The sequence below is a fragment of the Orbicella franksi genome, chromosome 6 (assembly GCF_964199315.1).
Source record: "Orbicella franksi chromosome 6, jaOrbFran1.1, whole genome shotgun sequence".
In the NCBI taxonomy this organism is placed as follows: Eukaryota; Metazoa; Cnidaria; class Anthozoa; order Scleractinia; family Merulinidae; genus Orbicella; species Orbicella franksi.
This window is the reverse complement of record NC_138150.1, coordinates 14,679,156-14,697,275: the sequence shown is the minus strand read 5'-3', so window position 1 is coordinate 14,697,275 and position 18,120 is coordinate 14,679,156. Positions and strand designations below refer to the sequence as shown.

The 18,120-nt window shown below is 39.1% G+C and overlaps 2 protein-coding genes across 2 annotated transcripts in view; both read left to right on the top strand.

Annotated features, from left to right (window-relative positions):
• The window catches only part of LOC145490839 (chromosome transmission fidelity protein 18 homolog), a 29,002-nt gene extending 27,364 nt beyond the window's left edge, over positions 1–1,638 (top strand). Inside the window, exon 24 of the mRNA XM_081469940.1 lies at positions 515–1,638. Within this exon, the coding sequence (XP_081326066.1) occupies positions 515–630 (116 nt within the window). The 3' untranslated portion in view covers positions 631–1,638. The remainder of the gene's footprint in view (positions 1–514) is intronic.
• LOC145491439 (uncharacterized) overlaps positions 1–18,120 on the top strand; it is a 172,901-nt gene that overhangs the window by 150,657 nt on the left and 4,124 nt on the right. Inside the window, exons 2-11 of the mRNA XM_081470630.1 lie at positions 4,817–6,478; positions 6,824–6,910; positions 8,915–9,253; positions 11,558–11,803; positions 12,674–13,073; positions 14,324–14,869; positions 15,434–15,519; positions 16,095–16,153; positions 16,348–16,395; positions 17,958–18,085. Coding sequence (XP_081326756.1) covers positions 6,163–6,478; positions 6,824–6,910; positions 8,915–9,253; positions 11,558–11,803; positions 12,674–13,073; positions 14,324–14,869; positions 15,434–15,519; positions 16,095–16,153; positions 16,348–16,395; positions 17,958–18,085 — 2,255 coding nt within the window. The 5' untranslated portion in view covers positions 4,817–6,162. The remainder of the gene's footprint in view (positions 1–4,816; positions 6,479–6,823; positions 6,911–8,914; positions 9,254–11,557; positions 11,804–12,673; positions 13,074–14,323; positions 14,870–15,433; positions 15,520–16,094; positions 16,154–16,347; positions 16,396–17,957; positions 18,086–18,120) is intronic.

Sequence of the window (18,120 nt, the reverse complement as noted above, 5' to 3'; positions counted from 1 at the left end):
ATTTTGCATACTTTTGTGACGCAGTTACTACATTTGTTCAAGGTGTAACGTTGGTGTAAAGTAAGCCTTTCTTGTGTCATCCTCTTAAAAATAAGTTTCCATGTGTGGAATTTAGGAATTTAGAAGACTATCAAAATGCCTTACCCCACTTTGGGAGAAAAATGGGTAGCGGCGAATTATTAGGGACCGCAGAAGGGGCATGTATTCCAATTAGGGGGGTGGGAGTCGCAATATATTGAAATCATTGACAGGCTTGAATGCGATATCATGCTTGGTGATAAGTTATTGATCTAGTGCAAGGTCAGTATTGGAGAAATATTGGTTGGGTCCTTATTTTGCAAGTTCGGCCCGCTTAGGAAACCAATCAGAATTCTCCTTTTCATCTTGGACAGTTGGAAAAAACTTGACGAAGTGTTCTCTGCTATACGAATTACGTTTCTTTCAAAACCTAGCCACCTATTTGGCTTGTAAACTGAAAACCAGTTAACCTGTTTTTGCCTTAAATTTGTTCCAGAGGGCGAGAGAAGCGGCCATTCAGCTCAGTCAAAGCCAAGTGCTATTTGGTTTCGCTTTAATGAAGGATACAGTAATGCTGTTAGGAAGAGCGTGAAAGTGCAAGAGCTTCTTTGACAAGGAAAATTGATGCTCTGGATGGAATAAGTCCCGTCTTTACCAGGACATTGGAATCGTCAAGTGCGAAGCGAGAAACTTATGAGGAGGGTATAATTTAGCGGGAAGAATTGGAACCGCTAGCAATCTGTGATCATGGCGTGAAGAGGAAATTGTCAACCCAGAGCTGTCAAGTTTACAACGGACATTTTGAATAATAACAGCATACAGTGGACTCCAACATGACGAATACACTTCAAGCCAAAAATAAAGTGTTGGTCATTTCGGATGACTGTTGTAAGCGTAACCGGCTCAAATTCTCCGTATTTGAAGCAAAGTGATTGTAGTATCGAAAATTTTGCCCTTCATTACGACAGCGCAACGTTCTTGCGAACAATGTGACCACTGCATTCGTTAAGAAGGAATTTTAAAAAATCGTCCCAAACTGGAACAAATCTTCCTTGTGACATGTTCTTGTTCACCTGTATCCTGACGCTGGGTGTGATTTCAGTATGTCAGAGAGAATATCGTTCAGGGGCCCGTTTCTCGAAAGCCCCGGAAACTTTTCGGGCCCGCAAAGCCATGTTTAGATAACCTGTAGGTAAAAGCGGTGAGGAAACGCCTTGTATGAAGGCAGCTTCTGGTCATATTAAAAATGTCAACAACACAGCTCTGTAATCATGCTACGGATTTCCAGGTGAGAAAACTTCTGTATCTAAAATCAGAGAGATGTATACGCCTGAAACTCCTTGTATGAAGAGAACTCGGTTCATATTAAGAATATGTGACTAAAACAGCTCTGTAATCATGCTACGGCTTTCCGGGTGAGAAAACGTTTGGGGCCCGTAAAGCCATTTTTAGATAATCTATATCTAAAATCAGACATGTATACGCCTGAAATTCCTTGTATGAAGAGAACTCTGTTCATATTAAGAATATTTGACTAAAACAGTCGGCTTTCCGGGTGAGAAAACTTTTCGGGACCTTCGAGAAACGGGCCCCTGGTCTATTTAGTTCCGAGATTAACGCCCCACCCCCCCCCCCCCCCCCGTCTCCTACCGAAAATAACAGCTCTCCAAAAGTAACGATGGTATTTTACTTTCTTGTTGAATCCTGAAAGTAACGGTCCTCCCGAAAGTAATGGCCTCAGTTGTAAAGAGTACCACTCGACTGCAGTAAATACGTCATATTTGCCATAACGTTTCAAGTAGTATTAGTTACATTGCGATGTAATGCGACCACAAACTTTCGCCTTACAGTACCAACGGAACCAATGTTTGAGGTCTTTGCATAAACGCAACTTCTAATTTCATTTGTTGCTTTGTCTGAAACGACTGTGAATTACGGCAAAAACCCGCGTGTAAGAACCTGCTTGATCTTACTTGGCTTAACACGTTCTTATATTTTTGAGTATTAAAATAAGAAATTTCTGCCAGCAGGTTCTTAATCCACTAGGTTCCTACACACGGCTTTTTACTGTACCGCACAAACGCTTTTTAACCATCCGAAAGTAACGACCCCTTTAGCCAGCTAAATTCGAAGTAACAAGAAATGTACCTGTCGATCAATGGCTGGTTGCCCAAGATTTTTTCGTAGTATAATCAGGGGCGTAGCGTCCATATACGCACGTACGCTCGTGCGTACAGTTGAAATCTGGAAAAACATTTTTCTTATTCCCTGAAAGCTTTATTTAAAGTTACCATAAAATCGGGCCGATTTTTAAATTTTTGAATTGTTGCCTGTGTGTGTAAGTCTCTCCAGTACCTTTTCATAAAATCCATAAACGGCTTTAAATTCTACCCTCCACGGCCTCCACGCATGTAAACATTGTAAACCCTCAGTTTATACCGTTGTTTTACTCCCTGTTTTTTGTTGTGGCTCGCCGAAAATTCTAGAGATGGGTAAAATAAAGAACTAACTAACTACTATTTTCCCTTGCATTTATTTATTGATATGTCCCTCGCAAATTGCAGGAAATGGCGTTTCCGAGACCTCGAATTTCAAAATTTTCTAGGAGACCCCTAGTTACGTTTGAAGCGCCTTTCGGCACTCGAAATATGAACTCAATAAATTGACCTCGCTCCCAGTGTGTGGCTTCATAGCTCAGTTGGTGGAGCATCGCACCGGTATCGCGGAGGTCACGGGTTCGAATCCCGTTGAAGCCCTGATTTTTTCAGGCTTCTTCTTTCCAATTGTTTATATTGGAAAATTTACTGCGATGATCATTCTTCACTTTCATCTACAACCACAGTTCATATATGAATTATTTCATATAAACTTCACATCTGTATTACACGTGCACGTTTCGCTGACCTCGTGACTGGGATGCCCCAGGATTGCGTGACAGAGACTATGCAAAACCTTGGGGGGAAATGGAATTTTGCGATTTGGCTCTCCATTCTCAGCGTTTTTCTTTTTTTCTTTTTTTTTTGTTTAATCTATCTGGCATTTTTAAAAACTTCAAATTTTTTTTATCAAGTAGTAACAGGAGCCATAATCGGGGACGGAGACCGTAAGTCTTGGGATCCGCGCGCACTTATGATATGGGACAATTTTTCTATTTTCAGAACAAATAATTGCGCCATCCTGACGTCATATATTCGCGCGGACCCACACACATGTCGGGGGTTCTCGCGTGGATGTTGTCACGTTGCGTGATCAAATGGTGAGAGTTGCGCGCGAGATTCTCTTGCAGATTTTTCACAGCGATGGCAGGGAATAGGGAAGGGAATGAGAACCACGGCTCTTATATGTAGTTTTGTGCTCTGAACTAATGGAAAAGGTGAGTTTTTCAGAGTCGAAAACATGACTTCGATTTCGCCCTGTGAATGAATAATACTGCTCGCGCTAGTTGAACGCGTAAGCTTTTGCGTTTGTTCTGTAAAGAAAAGTTATGTAAGAAACTCTTTACTCTGGTATCGAGTTAATTTGTGAGTTTCCCAAACAATGCTTAATCATAAACAAACCCTGTTTTGATAGTCTTTTATTGTCTCAGTTTGTTTGGCGAGTTTGCAAAAGTTTTTGAAAGGAAAGTCTGACGCGTACAAGCAGGTCATTTTCATAGTGCAGCGCGAGCACTTTCAAGTCGGTGTTTTCAATTGTCAACAAATCTTGACAAAGATTCTTTCGTTATCTTTTGTGCCGAGATGCTGCAACAATTTTCACCAACGCCAAAAGGCTACTAACATCATGTGTTTTTCTTTAACAGTGAAATTTTACACTGCGAAAATAAAATAGACAAAGAATTTTGATAACTAGTACTCAACCAACAAAATCGAAATCTTTATTCGAGTTGATTATAGAAAGCGTCATCGTAATTTCGCTGCTTATTACTGCTGTATTCACATATTTTCAGCTGAGCTTTTAATATGTTCTCAAACATTTATCAACCTTAAGCATATTTAGAAACTAGAGATATTATATGGGTCCGATGTACGTTTTCACACGAATGTGGGGAAGTCCAATTTGTCATGTTTTACTGACTGTACAAAACACGCATCGGCGGGCACTCTTATTCATCGACAACAGACAATTTATTGGATTTTTACACAAACAAAACTAAGCAGCATCTACAGACATAAACTTTATTGTCACTTATTTGGCTTTGATAAAACATCAAGCGTTACTTACAATTCAGACGAAACTCAAACTTTCAATTATTATTTTTTTTACTGTTCGGTCGAGATAGACTCAGGCCAGGCCTGGACTCAGGCGAAATCCTCGCAAGCGTGTGGCAAGAGGGAAGAGGGAAACTTTGAAGTCCTGAAACGTTGCTATATCCAAATATATCCAACTAGTTTTTTGCTGTGTTTTGGAAAAGCTGTTAATCTTAAACATATATGAAACTTAGAGTGGAGTTATGTGGAGCTCTTGTAAAAGAAGCCGCGGAACACAACTTGGTCAGTGATATCATAAAGCAGCACATAACTAAATTCGACACAGTCTTACTTCACTCAAACTGAAGCAGCTAACGAAGAAAATACTGAAGTAAAATTCCAACAGACATGAACGTATTGAGTTGTGGGCATGACAACAGCATCAAACATTTCGGGAATTTCGGACGCCATTTCCCCGCGCTACATCCGCAAAAATCCTCGCAGCATGTACGCGCGTGTGTCCCACATGATGGCACAATTTGTTCTAAAAATAGAAAAATTGTCCCATATCAACCGGATAGGGAAGGCGGGAAGTGGCTCCTGTTAGTAAGTAGGGACTTTAAGCAAAGACAACGCGGACGGCGACGGGAACGCCATAAGATCAGGGAAAAGCCAAAAGGTCCACTGCGCATGACTGGCGGGAAACAAGTTGACGTTCTGCATTCGAGCCCGACGTGAGTGAAGCTCATTTCGCGTTGTCTGAAAACGTGAGTTTTCGCTTTCGTTTCCTCTGCTGTGTCAACGCTAAATAACCCGCGTTACTAATTTCGAGGAACTTTAATGCTTGTTTTCTCTTGTTATGTGAGATATTTCATTTTAAAGAAACGTCGGGAAATCTGAAGCGAACTCAAGCCAGTCGGCGAACATGTGAGTACCGTGAAATATCTTTTTGAAAGCTAATGTAAATAAAGACAACTTACATGAATTTCAATCGAAATTTTTCCTTTCGAGAAGTACTCAAATGTCAAATGGCTCATGATGGTGAAATTCTAACACATTTAAAAGGGTAGACACCATTAAAACTTGCGTAGCTGTTTCCATTTTCAGTCGTAAGATCAGTGGTTTACTTAGATCTTTATCAGTCAGCACACTGTTTTGTCGCGCCAGTCTGATTAAACATCTGCTGATAACAAGTTCGTTTACTTCATTGTACAACTCAGCGAGAAGGGGCAAGTTGCGTTTGTGGAAGCGAAATTCAGACCGGCACTCGTCGTCTTCAAACCATCGAAGTTAAAATCAGGAAAGGAATCATAAGGTTGGTCGAGATCATTCGACCGGTTTAAATTGTACAAGAGTAGAAGTTCGTGATCGTTTAACACACCTTCATCGTGGATTATCAAGAGTTGATTGCGAACTTCTTTCAATAAAGTGATCCTAGTTCATCCTGATAAACAGAGGACGAATATCGATAATGTCAATAAGCTTTCAGTGCGGAAACCGCGGTTTCCGACGGTGCTGCTTAATGTTTGTGAATTCCCGCGACAACGGCGTTCTCTCCCCAGCCTTCTCACAGGTTTCGGCGTCCCCGTCGCCGTCCGCGTTCCCGCTGCTTAACCTTAAAGTCCCTAGTGATTGTGAAAAACTCCCGCCAAAAACCCTCTCCCGCGTGGGAATGGGGCGGGAACGCGACCGAGGCTACGCTGGGGAATACCCCTCATCTGAAAACGAAACTGAAAGTTCTACTGAAACAGGCTACTATTCCTGAAATACAAATGACGGAAGCGGAATTCGAACCTTGCGACGATTGTACTTCCTATTGCATTGTTTAAAACTTGAATAAGCCGTCAGCATCGTCAGATTTGCTTCAACAAACTCCGTTGACTTATCCACGTGAGTGTGGAATCGACACGATCGCGTTGGTACAGACTCAGTGACAGATTTTAAGTTCTTCAATGTTATGGAGCAGTTGGAATTCCATAGTTTTCTGCTTCATCTTGGCAATGAACTGGAGTCTAACGAATTTGAAGCACTAAAGTTTGTGTTGAAAGGATACGTGACATCCTCGAAATGCGAAGAAATGGTTCAAGTTTTCAAATATTTTGAGGAGATGGAAAGACTGTGTCTTCTGTCACCCAAAAATTTCGTGGTGTTGAAAATTGCGCTCGGATCGATTGGACGTCGTGATCTTGTTGAAAAGATAGAGGGAAAGGAAGAATTCTTTGCCACACTGTTCAGAGAAACGATGAACGATGACAACAGCTTAGACAGGAAAGGTTTGTATCAAAGATAATATTTTGAGCTTATCTAATGTTTACAATTTCGTTAAGCTGCGCTGTTTACAACAAGTTATAAGCTCACATGCTTACAGTTTTTCACCTCCCTGCATTTGTTTAATTTAGAAATTTTGATTCACATTGTTGTTGGAATGTTCATTCAGAGACCAGTGACCGAAGTCTCTAAACGCTAGTTTCCTAGTTATGATATTAACTTGCACTCTGTTATAAATGGGTGTTGAATAAATAATGCCCTCTAAGGACTATGAAATATAACATTGAGCATGTGTAAGCTTAATTTTATGTTTGTTATCTTTCATTCATTTTTTTACCTTTCATTTACAGATTGTGACTTGGTTTGTGATGACATTAAAGAGGCAGCTGTACATTTAGCAGACTTTTTTCCACGTAGTGGCCAGAGCACTTCTGAAAGTAAGGAGGAACAGCTTAAAAGAAGCTGAACAATAATTTGCAAAGGGGTCACTGGGAAAAGAAGAATGCCTTCCACTGGAGGGGTGCAGGTTTTTTCTGAAACAACATATTAATTAGTAATAGTAATTGGATCCAGTAGAGTACAATTCAGGGAGTAATTGCAAGTAATTTCAAAATTGGATGAGCGCAAAGCGCGAGGGTGATTTGAAATTATAAGCATGATTACTCCCTGAATTGTATGACACAAGGTTGAATGGGTCAGTACAAAACAAAAATTGGACCCCTCAATCTGGAGCCCCTTAGTGGACCCCCTTTTGGACCCCGTCTGGACCCCCGTCTGGACCCCCATTTGGACCACCATCTGGACCCCCATCTAGAGCCCCTATTTTTTCTTCCAGAAAATACGGGCTCCTGATTTAAATATTTTAACTTAGAACATAACACAATGAAGTCTATATAATCGTTAAGCAAAATGTGAAGAAATTAATGAATTCACACAGCATTGTGTCTAGAATAATACAATGGCTGCGGCTGCACTATGAGAGTTAACTGGGTTATTTCTAATTAATCAATTATGATTAACCGGGTAACCGAAAAATCGTGAGTGGCTGCTATTTTCAGCAGTTCATTGAACTTAAACTGGGTTAACGGTTACCATGGAAATTAATTGAAGAACAATTATAGATTTTTTAACCGAGTGAGGTTAATTTTAAACTACCTTTCTGCGTGGGCTAACCTAGGTTAGTGGTCTCTTATCAGTGCCATGCATTGGCTTTTTGGTGAGATGTGTCAGTCATCACGGTCTGTATGTGAGATGTTGTTCACTGTGGCACAAACAAGTGCATAATCTTCTACTGACCATGGCAAGTAGTAACAACAGTTTGAAACAGTTGTATTACTTGAACAGATTTCTAGTTTTTTCCTAATATGTGTCGGCTATACCATATCAGTCAAGTTTGCAAGGAACCTTCATGCCTGAACTATGGCCTGAACAAGAAGTGCTCATTCACCTTAGAAGGAGAAATTCTAATCGACCTCCGCAAAGAACACAAGAGTACGTCAAAGGGAAGGGGCAGTTCATTAAAATGACAAGAAATGCAGATGAATGAATGAATTCGTGAACAATGTTAAGTGAAGTGCATTGTCCAAACATAACAGCTGTAGACCGAGAGCATTTCCCAATTCCTAGATGCCATAATCCACGCTTCTCTATCGATAAAGATGCTCGTAAGCAGGTGTTTCTCTTTGTCATAAATGAAACAATATGCAAATTTCTTAGTGAAAGGACTCAATGTTCATTCTGAGGTGGTCTCTATGAAAGCCAGGGTATTATAAAGAGTCATGCATGGTAAGATTCCTGGTGATTTCTGAAACCATCGCTGATTTTTCAGATAGAGTCAAATTCGAGGACGATTCTTTCAACGGTGATGGAAAACACTCTGACATCGACACAAAATCAACATCATGTCTGAAAGAGCTGCCTTGGAAATTCGTGTATAGTGCGCATGAGAAGGAAGACAGATGGCCTTAGCCATGAATGTAAAGAAACTGAAGAAAACGAAAACAAAGAAAAAGAATCGAGAAAATAAAAGACCAATCTTGTTCCCAGAGCCCACGTGTCTTTTGGTCAGCGCCAACCAAAATACATGTGGGCTCTGGGAACGAGATTGATAAAAGACCATAGTTCTCAAAGTCTGTCATTTTGTTGGTTTTTCTATGGCAGGACGTCAATAATTGAGTTCACTCACTTCATAACCTATTTCAATGTAGCTGCTAATTAAATACAAATAGGCATGTGGAGAACCAATCACGATCAAAAATTTTGTTATAGTTAGGATTAACCGCACAATCAGTATTTGGTGATAAGAAATTATTTCTCCTAATGTCTGGTAGAAGTGTACCAGATGCCCACTTTTGAGCAAAATGACATGGGCAAATGGTAGCAAGATGTTTTGGTGGATTCTTGGGGGATGAATTCTAAGCTAGTCATTTCTTTATCTTCAGTGCATAAGAAATTGAAGTTGATTGGGGGTGAAAAGGACACTGACTTCCAGCTTCAGGAGATTGCAGAGGACCTGCAGGCAAGTGCAGAAGATGAACAAATGACAGATGGCAGTTACCTTGAGGATTTTAACACTAGTAAAACTTCAGACAAAATGAAGACAGCAGTAACCACAGGAGCCACAAGCCCACATGCCACAATGCTGGCCAGCTTTTCCAGTGCTAAGAAACCAGATGATAATGTTGTGACTGATGGTGGTGATCGGAAGGGCAACAAAGGAAATGTGCGGGCGGGATTCAACAAGTTGGAGGAGGAGACAACTATGAATTCAAGCAAGCAAGGTAATTTTAAGCCTTCATGGTCTCTAAGAAAATATTAATAAAATAATATTTGAAGAAATAGTGGATGCACAGCTTGTGTGTGGGAAGTCATTTACTTTAAGCAAAATACCTCCCAGTTAATTGTATTCAATTTACATTTGTGTAGATTTACAGACAACCCAATCCACAATTGATTGGGTTGTCTGTACACCTACACTTGATGTACTAAGTAAATTGAATACAATTAACTGGGAGGTATTTTGCTTAAAGCAAATATTAATAAAAATATATTATATCAAAATATTAATAAATTAGGAGCACATCAAAGTTTCCAAATTGTCTGGGTGTCCAAAAAATTTAAGAGGGTCCTCAGAACAAATTCCATGAGCAAATGTTTTGTCAACAGAAGGACCAAAAGATTCAATTTGAAATTAACAGAACAAAGTTTATTACTATTACTGTAATTTAAGTTGAAACAGAAAAAAATCTCACATTAAACTTCAATGTTTTCCGGTCAGTTTATTTGTAAATGTACTTTTATTTATAAATAGTCCACAACTTTAATCACCTGTTTAATTGATCAGAAGCTTCTTCTCTAATAAACTGCCATTAACCTGCATAAATTGAGCTTTCATTTTCTAAGAGGGGACAATTAACAAGTGATCGTAACAATAAAATACAATACACAGATAACCAGCATCAATAAGCAAGGTTTACTTTGTATAAGAACACCAGTCACTCTGGTCACAGAAGAGTGGCCGTAATGTCCCTATTAAGTGGCTAATATGAAAGAAAATGTACAAGTTGAGCTTTCCATTGGGAAAAATAAAACAGTTGGTTAATATGAGGGTGACTGCATTTATCAGGCAGGTGTCTTAGAGTGGGGTTCCACTGTATAGTTGCTATTTTACCTTTTTTCCTAATACAGACAAACCTCTGCTTAAATGGCCACCTTTCTATAATGCCCACCTTTCTACAACAGCCAACTCTCTAAAATGCCCACTTTTTTGTTCCAGCAGACGGTCCATGCATTCACTCTTATTTCAACCCCATACAACGCTCACCCCTCCACAACATCAATGGCCACTAAGATCCATCCCAACTGTAAAAATAACCTCCCAACAATGGCCAGTTAATCAACAACTGACAAACAGTGCATACAAACCTCCATTTTTATTGTTAATAAAAGGTGACAAAAATCCATCCATACCGCACATCATTGCATGGTCTCTGTTTCTGTATTATTGATATATTTTGATTGTGTTACATACAGGATACCTGCTACAAAATATAAATGCTGCACCCCTGAAAAAATACAAGTGTCATATTACACCCCTACCTCCCCATAACGGCCACCTCTCTACAACAGCCACTTTCCTCTGTCTCCAAGGTGGCCGTTGTGGAGAGGTTCCACTGTGTATATATATATCCTGCTGAAATATTGTGCCACCAGATGTTGTCTAATTCTCAGTTACGCACCCAAGAAACTTGATACAACTTGTTTTTAATAGACATATACAAGTGATATATGTATCAAGGTTGTAGGAGCAAGGACAAAGGGAGAAAAGGTTTCCCTTCACTCTGATGAGTATTATATTTTTTGTGACCAACATGACAAAACAATGCTCCAAACTGGTTTTAAATTGTACATCATGTGTCTCTGGTTCATTTGGAGTGCACCAAAATAGGATTGTAGCATCCTTAGAATTTCAACCTTTTCTAGAGTAGGGTGAACTTCCTCCATGAAAGTTGCCATGTACTAAAGGCATGTGCAGTCGAGTGTCGATTGATATCCTTGATCAATACCCTCAATCCACATCTCAATTGGTACTCAATCGACATCCCAATCAATACTTGGTCGACACTCAATTGACACTTCACCAACAGTCAGTTGATAGTCGGCCAAGTGTTGACTGACTTATATGCATGAATTGAAAATTAGTCAACTGTTGACCGAGATGTCGATTGCGTGTTGATAGAGTGTCGATCTAGTATCGATCAAGATGTCAATCAAGGGTATCGATCGTCACTTGTCTGCGGATGCCATTTAAGTACACATGATCTGCCATTTCTTAGTGCTGTAGTCGTTACGATGAGTTGTTCAAGAGACCATGTCATGCACACACCAATACCAGAAGTAGAGCCAGAAAAAGAGGAATGACTTTTAACTCTGCATGAAACTTGATCTTGGGAAGAAAATGTATCAGAAATCTGGTGTACTTGAATGGTATTTAGCTTTGGTTTAAATTTTAAAATTATTCTTAAACTTAAATATATTAGTTTCTGGTTATAAATTACTAATTGAAATACATGTACCTATTCAAGTTTCAGAATCAGATTCATGTGGCAGTAAAGATCAGATATTTCCAGTCAATCCAAGTCCCTTGTTAAACAGCTATGAAACAACTACAACTGACTCACCACAACTGCAGCTGAAAAGTTACAAAAAGAAGGGTTATTCTGTAGCAATCAATAATGGGAGTCTCTGCGAATGCACTAGTGAGAAAGGTGTGGTCATGATGGACAATGGAACTACGTTTTCCATTGCTATAACAAATAGCAATGATTATGGTGAGAAACGTAAAATACATCTTGAAAACTTATTACCCTTCTAGCTAAGCATGTTCAGCCCACATTCATTGTTTGTTCAGCTGACCTCCAATTAATTCATATCGTATGACACACAATGAATTAACAAAGCTGACATTCAATATTTTTACTTAGATCCACACCTAATGCTTAGAAGCTGCATAATTTTCCTTTGTATCTGGTCCAATGACATAATATGGCAGATTTTTTTATGTTTTATTATGATTATGGATCATGTGCACTAAAGGTATCCCCAGTCAAGTACTGATTGATACTCTTAATCGATACCCTCAATCGACATCTCGGTCGACACTCTGTCAACAGTTACTCAACAGTCGGTTGATACTCAGCTGATTGTCAACTGACTCATATGAATCCATTAAAAATTAGTCAACTCTTGACCGACTGTCGACCGAGATGTTGGTGGAGTGTCAAGCGAGTGTCAACCAAGGTGTTAATGGACTATCAATTGAGGGTCAATCAAGGGCATTGATCAAGGGTATCGACTGACACTTGACCAAAGATGCCTTTAGTATGCATGATCCATGATTATAGTACTTTGCATAATTAATGACAATAATAATAGTATATATATATATTTTTAAACTGGAAAAAGAGTCAGAAAATATGAGTCAAGCCAAAAGATTACAAATAGTTAATACATAACTCTACCAGGCACTGCACAAACCATGATCTTTCGCATTTAGTAATTGGTATTTTGAATATTGTTGTGAAATAGGAGTGTTTTAATAACATTCAATCCTTAATTGTAAGTCAGCAGATAGAATAAGGCATGGTGTTATGTACAGTCATGCAGTTCTAAATATTTGAAACTGACTTAATTCTTTGAAGCTGCGGAGGTGGACATAACATTTGGGGGAAGGTACCTTGGGTTTTGGAGTGTAGATGCACAGCAGACTAACCCTCTGATTATAGAAGGTTCTGCTTGGGAGAAGGGCAAGCTGACATTCACCAGTGATTCACCTGAATGTATGCCATCTTCAAATGCTCATCCAGTTGACAGTGCCGAGTCCAATGGTAAAATCAAACTGGAATTCAAGCCCGAGGCAATGGCACTCTTTGTACAGCATGTAAGATCTGACAAAAAGCATGAAGTTTTCCTGACTGGTTTCAAGGAAGCGACTGTTGATGACCTGAAAGAAGAGATCAACAGAACACTGTGGGAACGCCTCGGAATTGTCTCATGTTTGATAAGAAATGGAAAAGTACTAGAAGAGCAAACTTCTGTAAGGTACATGACCAAATGTATCATTCTATCATTAAATTATTATCAAGAGAACATAATTAGTGATATTTAAACAAAATCTTTAACTGCTATCAATACCTACCAGTGTTTAATTTGTTAATTAAAAAACTACACACTTGCAAGTTTTCCATGACTTAATTATTTCAAATATGTAGATTATCATATGCTGGTTTATAATAATTTCAGAATAGTTAACTAGGTGAATAATTAATGTGTTTTGAAGTCTGTACATGGCAAAAGGGGAATTAAATAATGAAGCACAATAAGTTGTATATTGTTATTTTAGTATGCAGCAGGCTCTCATGCAGTGCAGGACGAGCAAAGCAAGCCACGAGCTGTTCATCTGTTGCAGTATCGTCTTTGCTTCTTTCGCAGTGTCTGAGAACATGCCTGCAGACCATTTGTAGTTCTATGCCAGTGTCATGTTATTTCACTATCTCCACAAATCTCCTGAGAAATAACTGTTATTAAGTGGATTCATGACTTCATGTCAATATTTCACCATATTTGATTTGGTGGAGATCAAACCAATTCTGGGGTTAAAAATTACCCAGCAAATATTAGGGAATATTTTCCAGACCAAGATCAGTGATGAAAGGAACTGTCAGAACACATTTTGGAAAACTATAAGTAGTACACTGTAAGTAGTACTAACAGGCATTCACGTTCAAGAATTGAAGCAATCTTGCACCATTTAGACAAACAGCAATAAATGATGACCTTTTTTGCCAATGGATATTAAAGTGGTTGCTGTCAAAAGGAAAAGAATACAGTTCAGGTTTGAGCAGCCATTGTTGGAGGACAGAGCGTTGTGTGATGACCCCAAACAGTGAGATGATATTAAGCTTTCCTTCCCAGGGCATCAAATACCATGACCATGCAGGCATCAGATTCCCGGGCGGGACTCCCATCTAAAAAAGACAGGGTGCTCATCGGAAATTTGGAAAAGAACCCCTAAGAGGTACCACGATCCTTTTTTATGGGTGTGGCTTGAAATATTTTTCTCCCTGTCATATTTTTTCGGCTCAATACCCTAAAAGGTACCAAAACCACATTTTTAACCCCTAAAAGGTACGATGAGCAGCCCCATCATGTTCATATGGGAGTACCCCCCTCCCCAGATCAGATTTCTCTTGTCAGGTGTAATTTTCTCACAACACAATTAAGGCCATGTTTTGGCTGTTAAACACACTCTGACAGAGAAACTAATTTTCTTTCTTTTGAGAATCTCTTAGATCTTGCTCATTAAAAGATGGTGACATTATCCAAGTGCTTACCAATGAAGAGCCAATGTCAATCGAGCCTCTGGGCTTGGATGCCTTTACCATCAGGGTTGACCCTCGTCACGACTCTTGTAAAAGAGTGATGGATGCAATTGCAGAAAAAATGAGTGTACCCATAAAGAAACAACGACTTCAGCTCAATGGGGAAGATTTAAAAGAGACAGACTCCCTGGCAACAATGTTTTTAAAATCAAAAAAGCCAGTTATTAAGGTTGTGACAGACATGAATATCAACATCATTGTACACTTGCCCAGTCAGGAGGTAAAGAAGATTTCGATAGCCTGGTTTGCAACGGTGGATGAACTTAAGAAAGAACTTCAAATACCACAGACTGATGCCATGTTAAAACTAGATAACAAAGAGATTTGTGGCAGTGGTTCCAAACAGCTGATTGACCTGGGCATGAAGAATGGTTCAGAGGTTACAGTTGTGAGTGCTCAGCAGAAAGAAAATCGAGCGCCAGCCACTCATAGAGGAGTCAAACTCAGCTCTCTGAGGTAAGAATCGCTTTCATCATTATATATCAGCAGAGCATATTCTGTACAATACATAGAAAAGTGACATGCGCATTACTCAGTTAATATGTGATTAGGGCTACACTGTAGTTGTACCTTAGAAGCCTCCCAAATTCCTTGATGCACACTTGTACAAGGCAAAGGATTTGTCTAGCCAGACAGATATTACACTCAGGATCATCTATCATCATGGGTTGGTAATGCATGCAGAGAGCTAGATAATTATCAAGCATCATAGGCCTGCAAAGCTTACAGCATGCTGCGTTCATGATTATCTTAATCATCATAGGTCTATAATGCATGCAGAGTGCTGGATAATTATCTGTCATCATAGGTCTATAATGCATCAAGAGTGTTAGATAATTATCTGTCATCATAGGTCCATAATGTACGCAGAGGGCTAGATAATTATCTACTCTTTTGGGGCTATATTGTCATGAGTGATTATCTACCATCATAGGTCTGCATATAATGCATGCAGAGTGCTGTATCATAGGCATGCAATACGTGCAGAAAGCGTTGAACTTGTCATGTTATGCATTGCAGAAAACCAGGTACAACACGGGGATTTGGAGGATTTGGTGACTTTGAATTTCACGCTCCAGTATCAAACACTCGAGGTTTTTCGTCAGGTAATTGCATTTTATTGTAACAAGTTTCTAAAGAATTTCTTAAATCCAAGAAGTGGAGTTAATATTAGCTCAACACTACATGTCATTCCTTTGATTGATTGGGTGTCAATAAATTAAAGCCACTTTGGATACCAGCAAACACATCTTGTGATTGGACTTCGCGGTCTAAAAGTTCTTTTGGAATGTCACTTTTCTCTCACTACTATTTTGTCTATTTTGTCACTACTACTACTGTTTTGTCACTAATTCCCATATGAACTTGTTTTCCAATATAATTGACAACACTATGCAATGAACTTGGGATAAACATCAACAATTATTTAGTAGTTGGTAATATGAAAAATATATATAATGAAAACGCCTTTCCTCGTTACCTTTGTGTGTTTGCTATTTCTTTTTTTGTACAGTTTTCGATTCACTTAAAAATTCTTTAACGAGAGTAGAGTGGAGATTTTTTCTCAAATTACGGCACTTTTGAAACATTTAAGAAGTAAATTTGCGATGTCTCTGTAGGTGAAAGCTACAGCTAACTTATGATCGTGATGTTCATGTAAATAAATACTATTTGTTTTCAGAATCTCGTGCTTCATCGGACCCTTTAGGAGAATGTGAGAATTCAGATGATATGGAGGAGGTAATTCACATGTGTTCCTCTGTTAATGTGACTTGGATAATTTATTTCAACAATTCCAACAATTTCAATATTGCCTCCCTTTATTCCTGTTGTTCTATATTTGCTGCGTTTGCTGTTCGTCATTTTTACAATTCAACTTTGATGGTGGCCTATTGCTTAATTTTGATTTTGTTACACTTGCTTCATGGAACTAGGATGACCCAATGACCATCCGACAGAATGACCTTCCGGCAGGTTTAAGGGTAAGTCTTCTAAATAGAGCGGTTTTCATTTGAGCATCGAAAAGTAATTGGTTTTGCACTTACTAGGCCACACGATTGGCTTAAAGAAACTCGCGCCCCTTTTTCATCCAATCAGAAATAAACCCAAAACCCGCAACCTTGACTCGTTTGCACTCGTTTTCCCACGCTTCGCTTCAGCTACATGTAATTACTTGGAGTTTTGATTGTTTTATTAGGGAGTTTAAGGAAACCACGACGGCAACGGGAACGTCGCTAAACAAAAGGTTTAATGAGCAGAACAATGGCTGTGCACGTGCGTTATAATTCTTGATACATTTCTTTGCCGTCACAAAACAACAATGTGAAATGACCAAATTCTGCGGTGTCCAGAGAACGTGAACCAGGACGGCTAATTTTTTTACTTTTATTTGAAATGTTTTGCCCTGTGCGAGATTCAATTTCGTGATGGTCTTGACCTAAGAAACAAAGGAAAATGACTTTATCGCGAGATTCGGAGGTAAAATATAAAATCATTTTTTAATCCATGTTGTCCTCGGCGTCGCGTCCTGGTTTCTTAAAACTCCCTACTGTGTCTTTTGTGATTGGCTTGAGTTATTACTTTGGTTTTGGTTTTCAACGCTAAATGAAAACCGCTCTATTTCTATCTAGCATGTGTTTTGTCTTAGTTCTACGCTTTGTCTACTAATCAAAAGTTAAACCGAAACCCATCTCGACTCACTCACACACATTTTGCCGCGCTTTGCATCGGCTTCATTTATTTGCTTCGAGTTTTGATTGGTTCACTCGATTGGTTTTGGTTTTAACACCCTCAGTTGAAATCCACTCTATAAAGCGATCTGGCTACAAACCTTTTTGGTGATACTTATTTCTAATGGCTTCCCTTCAGGGAAATAAACCTTAATATATTTACGACTCGATTTATGAAAACCGTGTCAACACTTTGCACCAAACCACCCATATGCACTTTGAATTCACGACTCCTAAAGGCCTTGAAACTCCAAGCGATGAAAGAATAAAAAAAAGAGAGAAGAGCAAGAAAAGGAAGATAACAGGAGGGAAAAAAAAGACTGACACTATTTTTTATTTTTATTTGGAAAATAAAGTTTGGTTTGAAAATTCAGCTAAATGCGTGGGGAAATTGTCGGATTCTTTATCATATAACAAATAAAGAAGCCTCGACTGTGCTCTGTTCTATTGTAAAGCACTTAGGAAGCGGTAGAGCACTCAAGAAGTAGGGAAAAACACTCGATTACGTCTCGTGTTTTCCCCTACACTTCTTTCGTGCTCTACCGCTTCCTGCGTGCTCTACAACAGAACAGAGCACATCGAGGCTTCTTTATTTGTTTTATGATAAAGAATCCGACAATTTCCTTTATTTGTTTAATCGTCCTCTTTAGAGAGCAGGGCGTGATTTCCTTACACTGTTTTCATAAATCCAGACATATTTGTATTCTTATGTACTTCTTTGTGGGGAATTTGAGCGACTTGTAATAGCACTGAACTCAGTAACTTGTGCTTTGTTTAAAACAAATAACAGAAGCTTTTTTCTTATTATCATCCAGGAGGGAATGTGCGTTCTCCGAGGGGAAGAGCTTTTTGCTAACCAATTCCAACTGGATACCCTGGAAAGAAAGTTCTCAAAGGATAAGCTTAAGGCGATTACTCTCATTATCCAACTGTGTTCTAGAAGGTAACAATGAGCTCACAGATTACTGACGTTTAAAC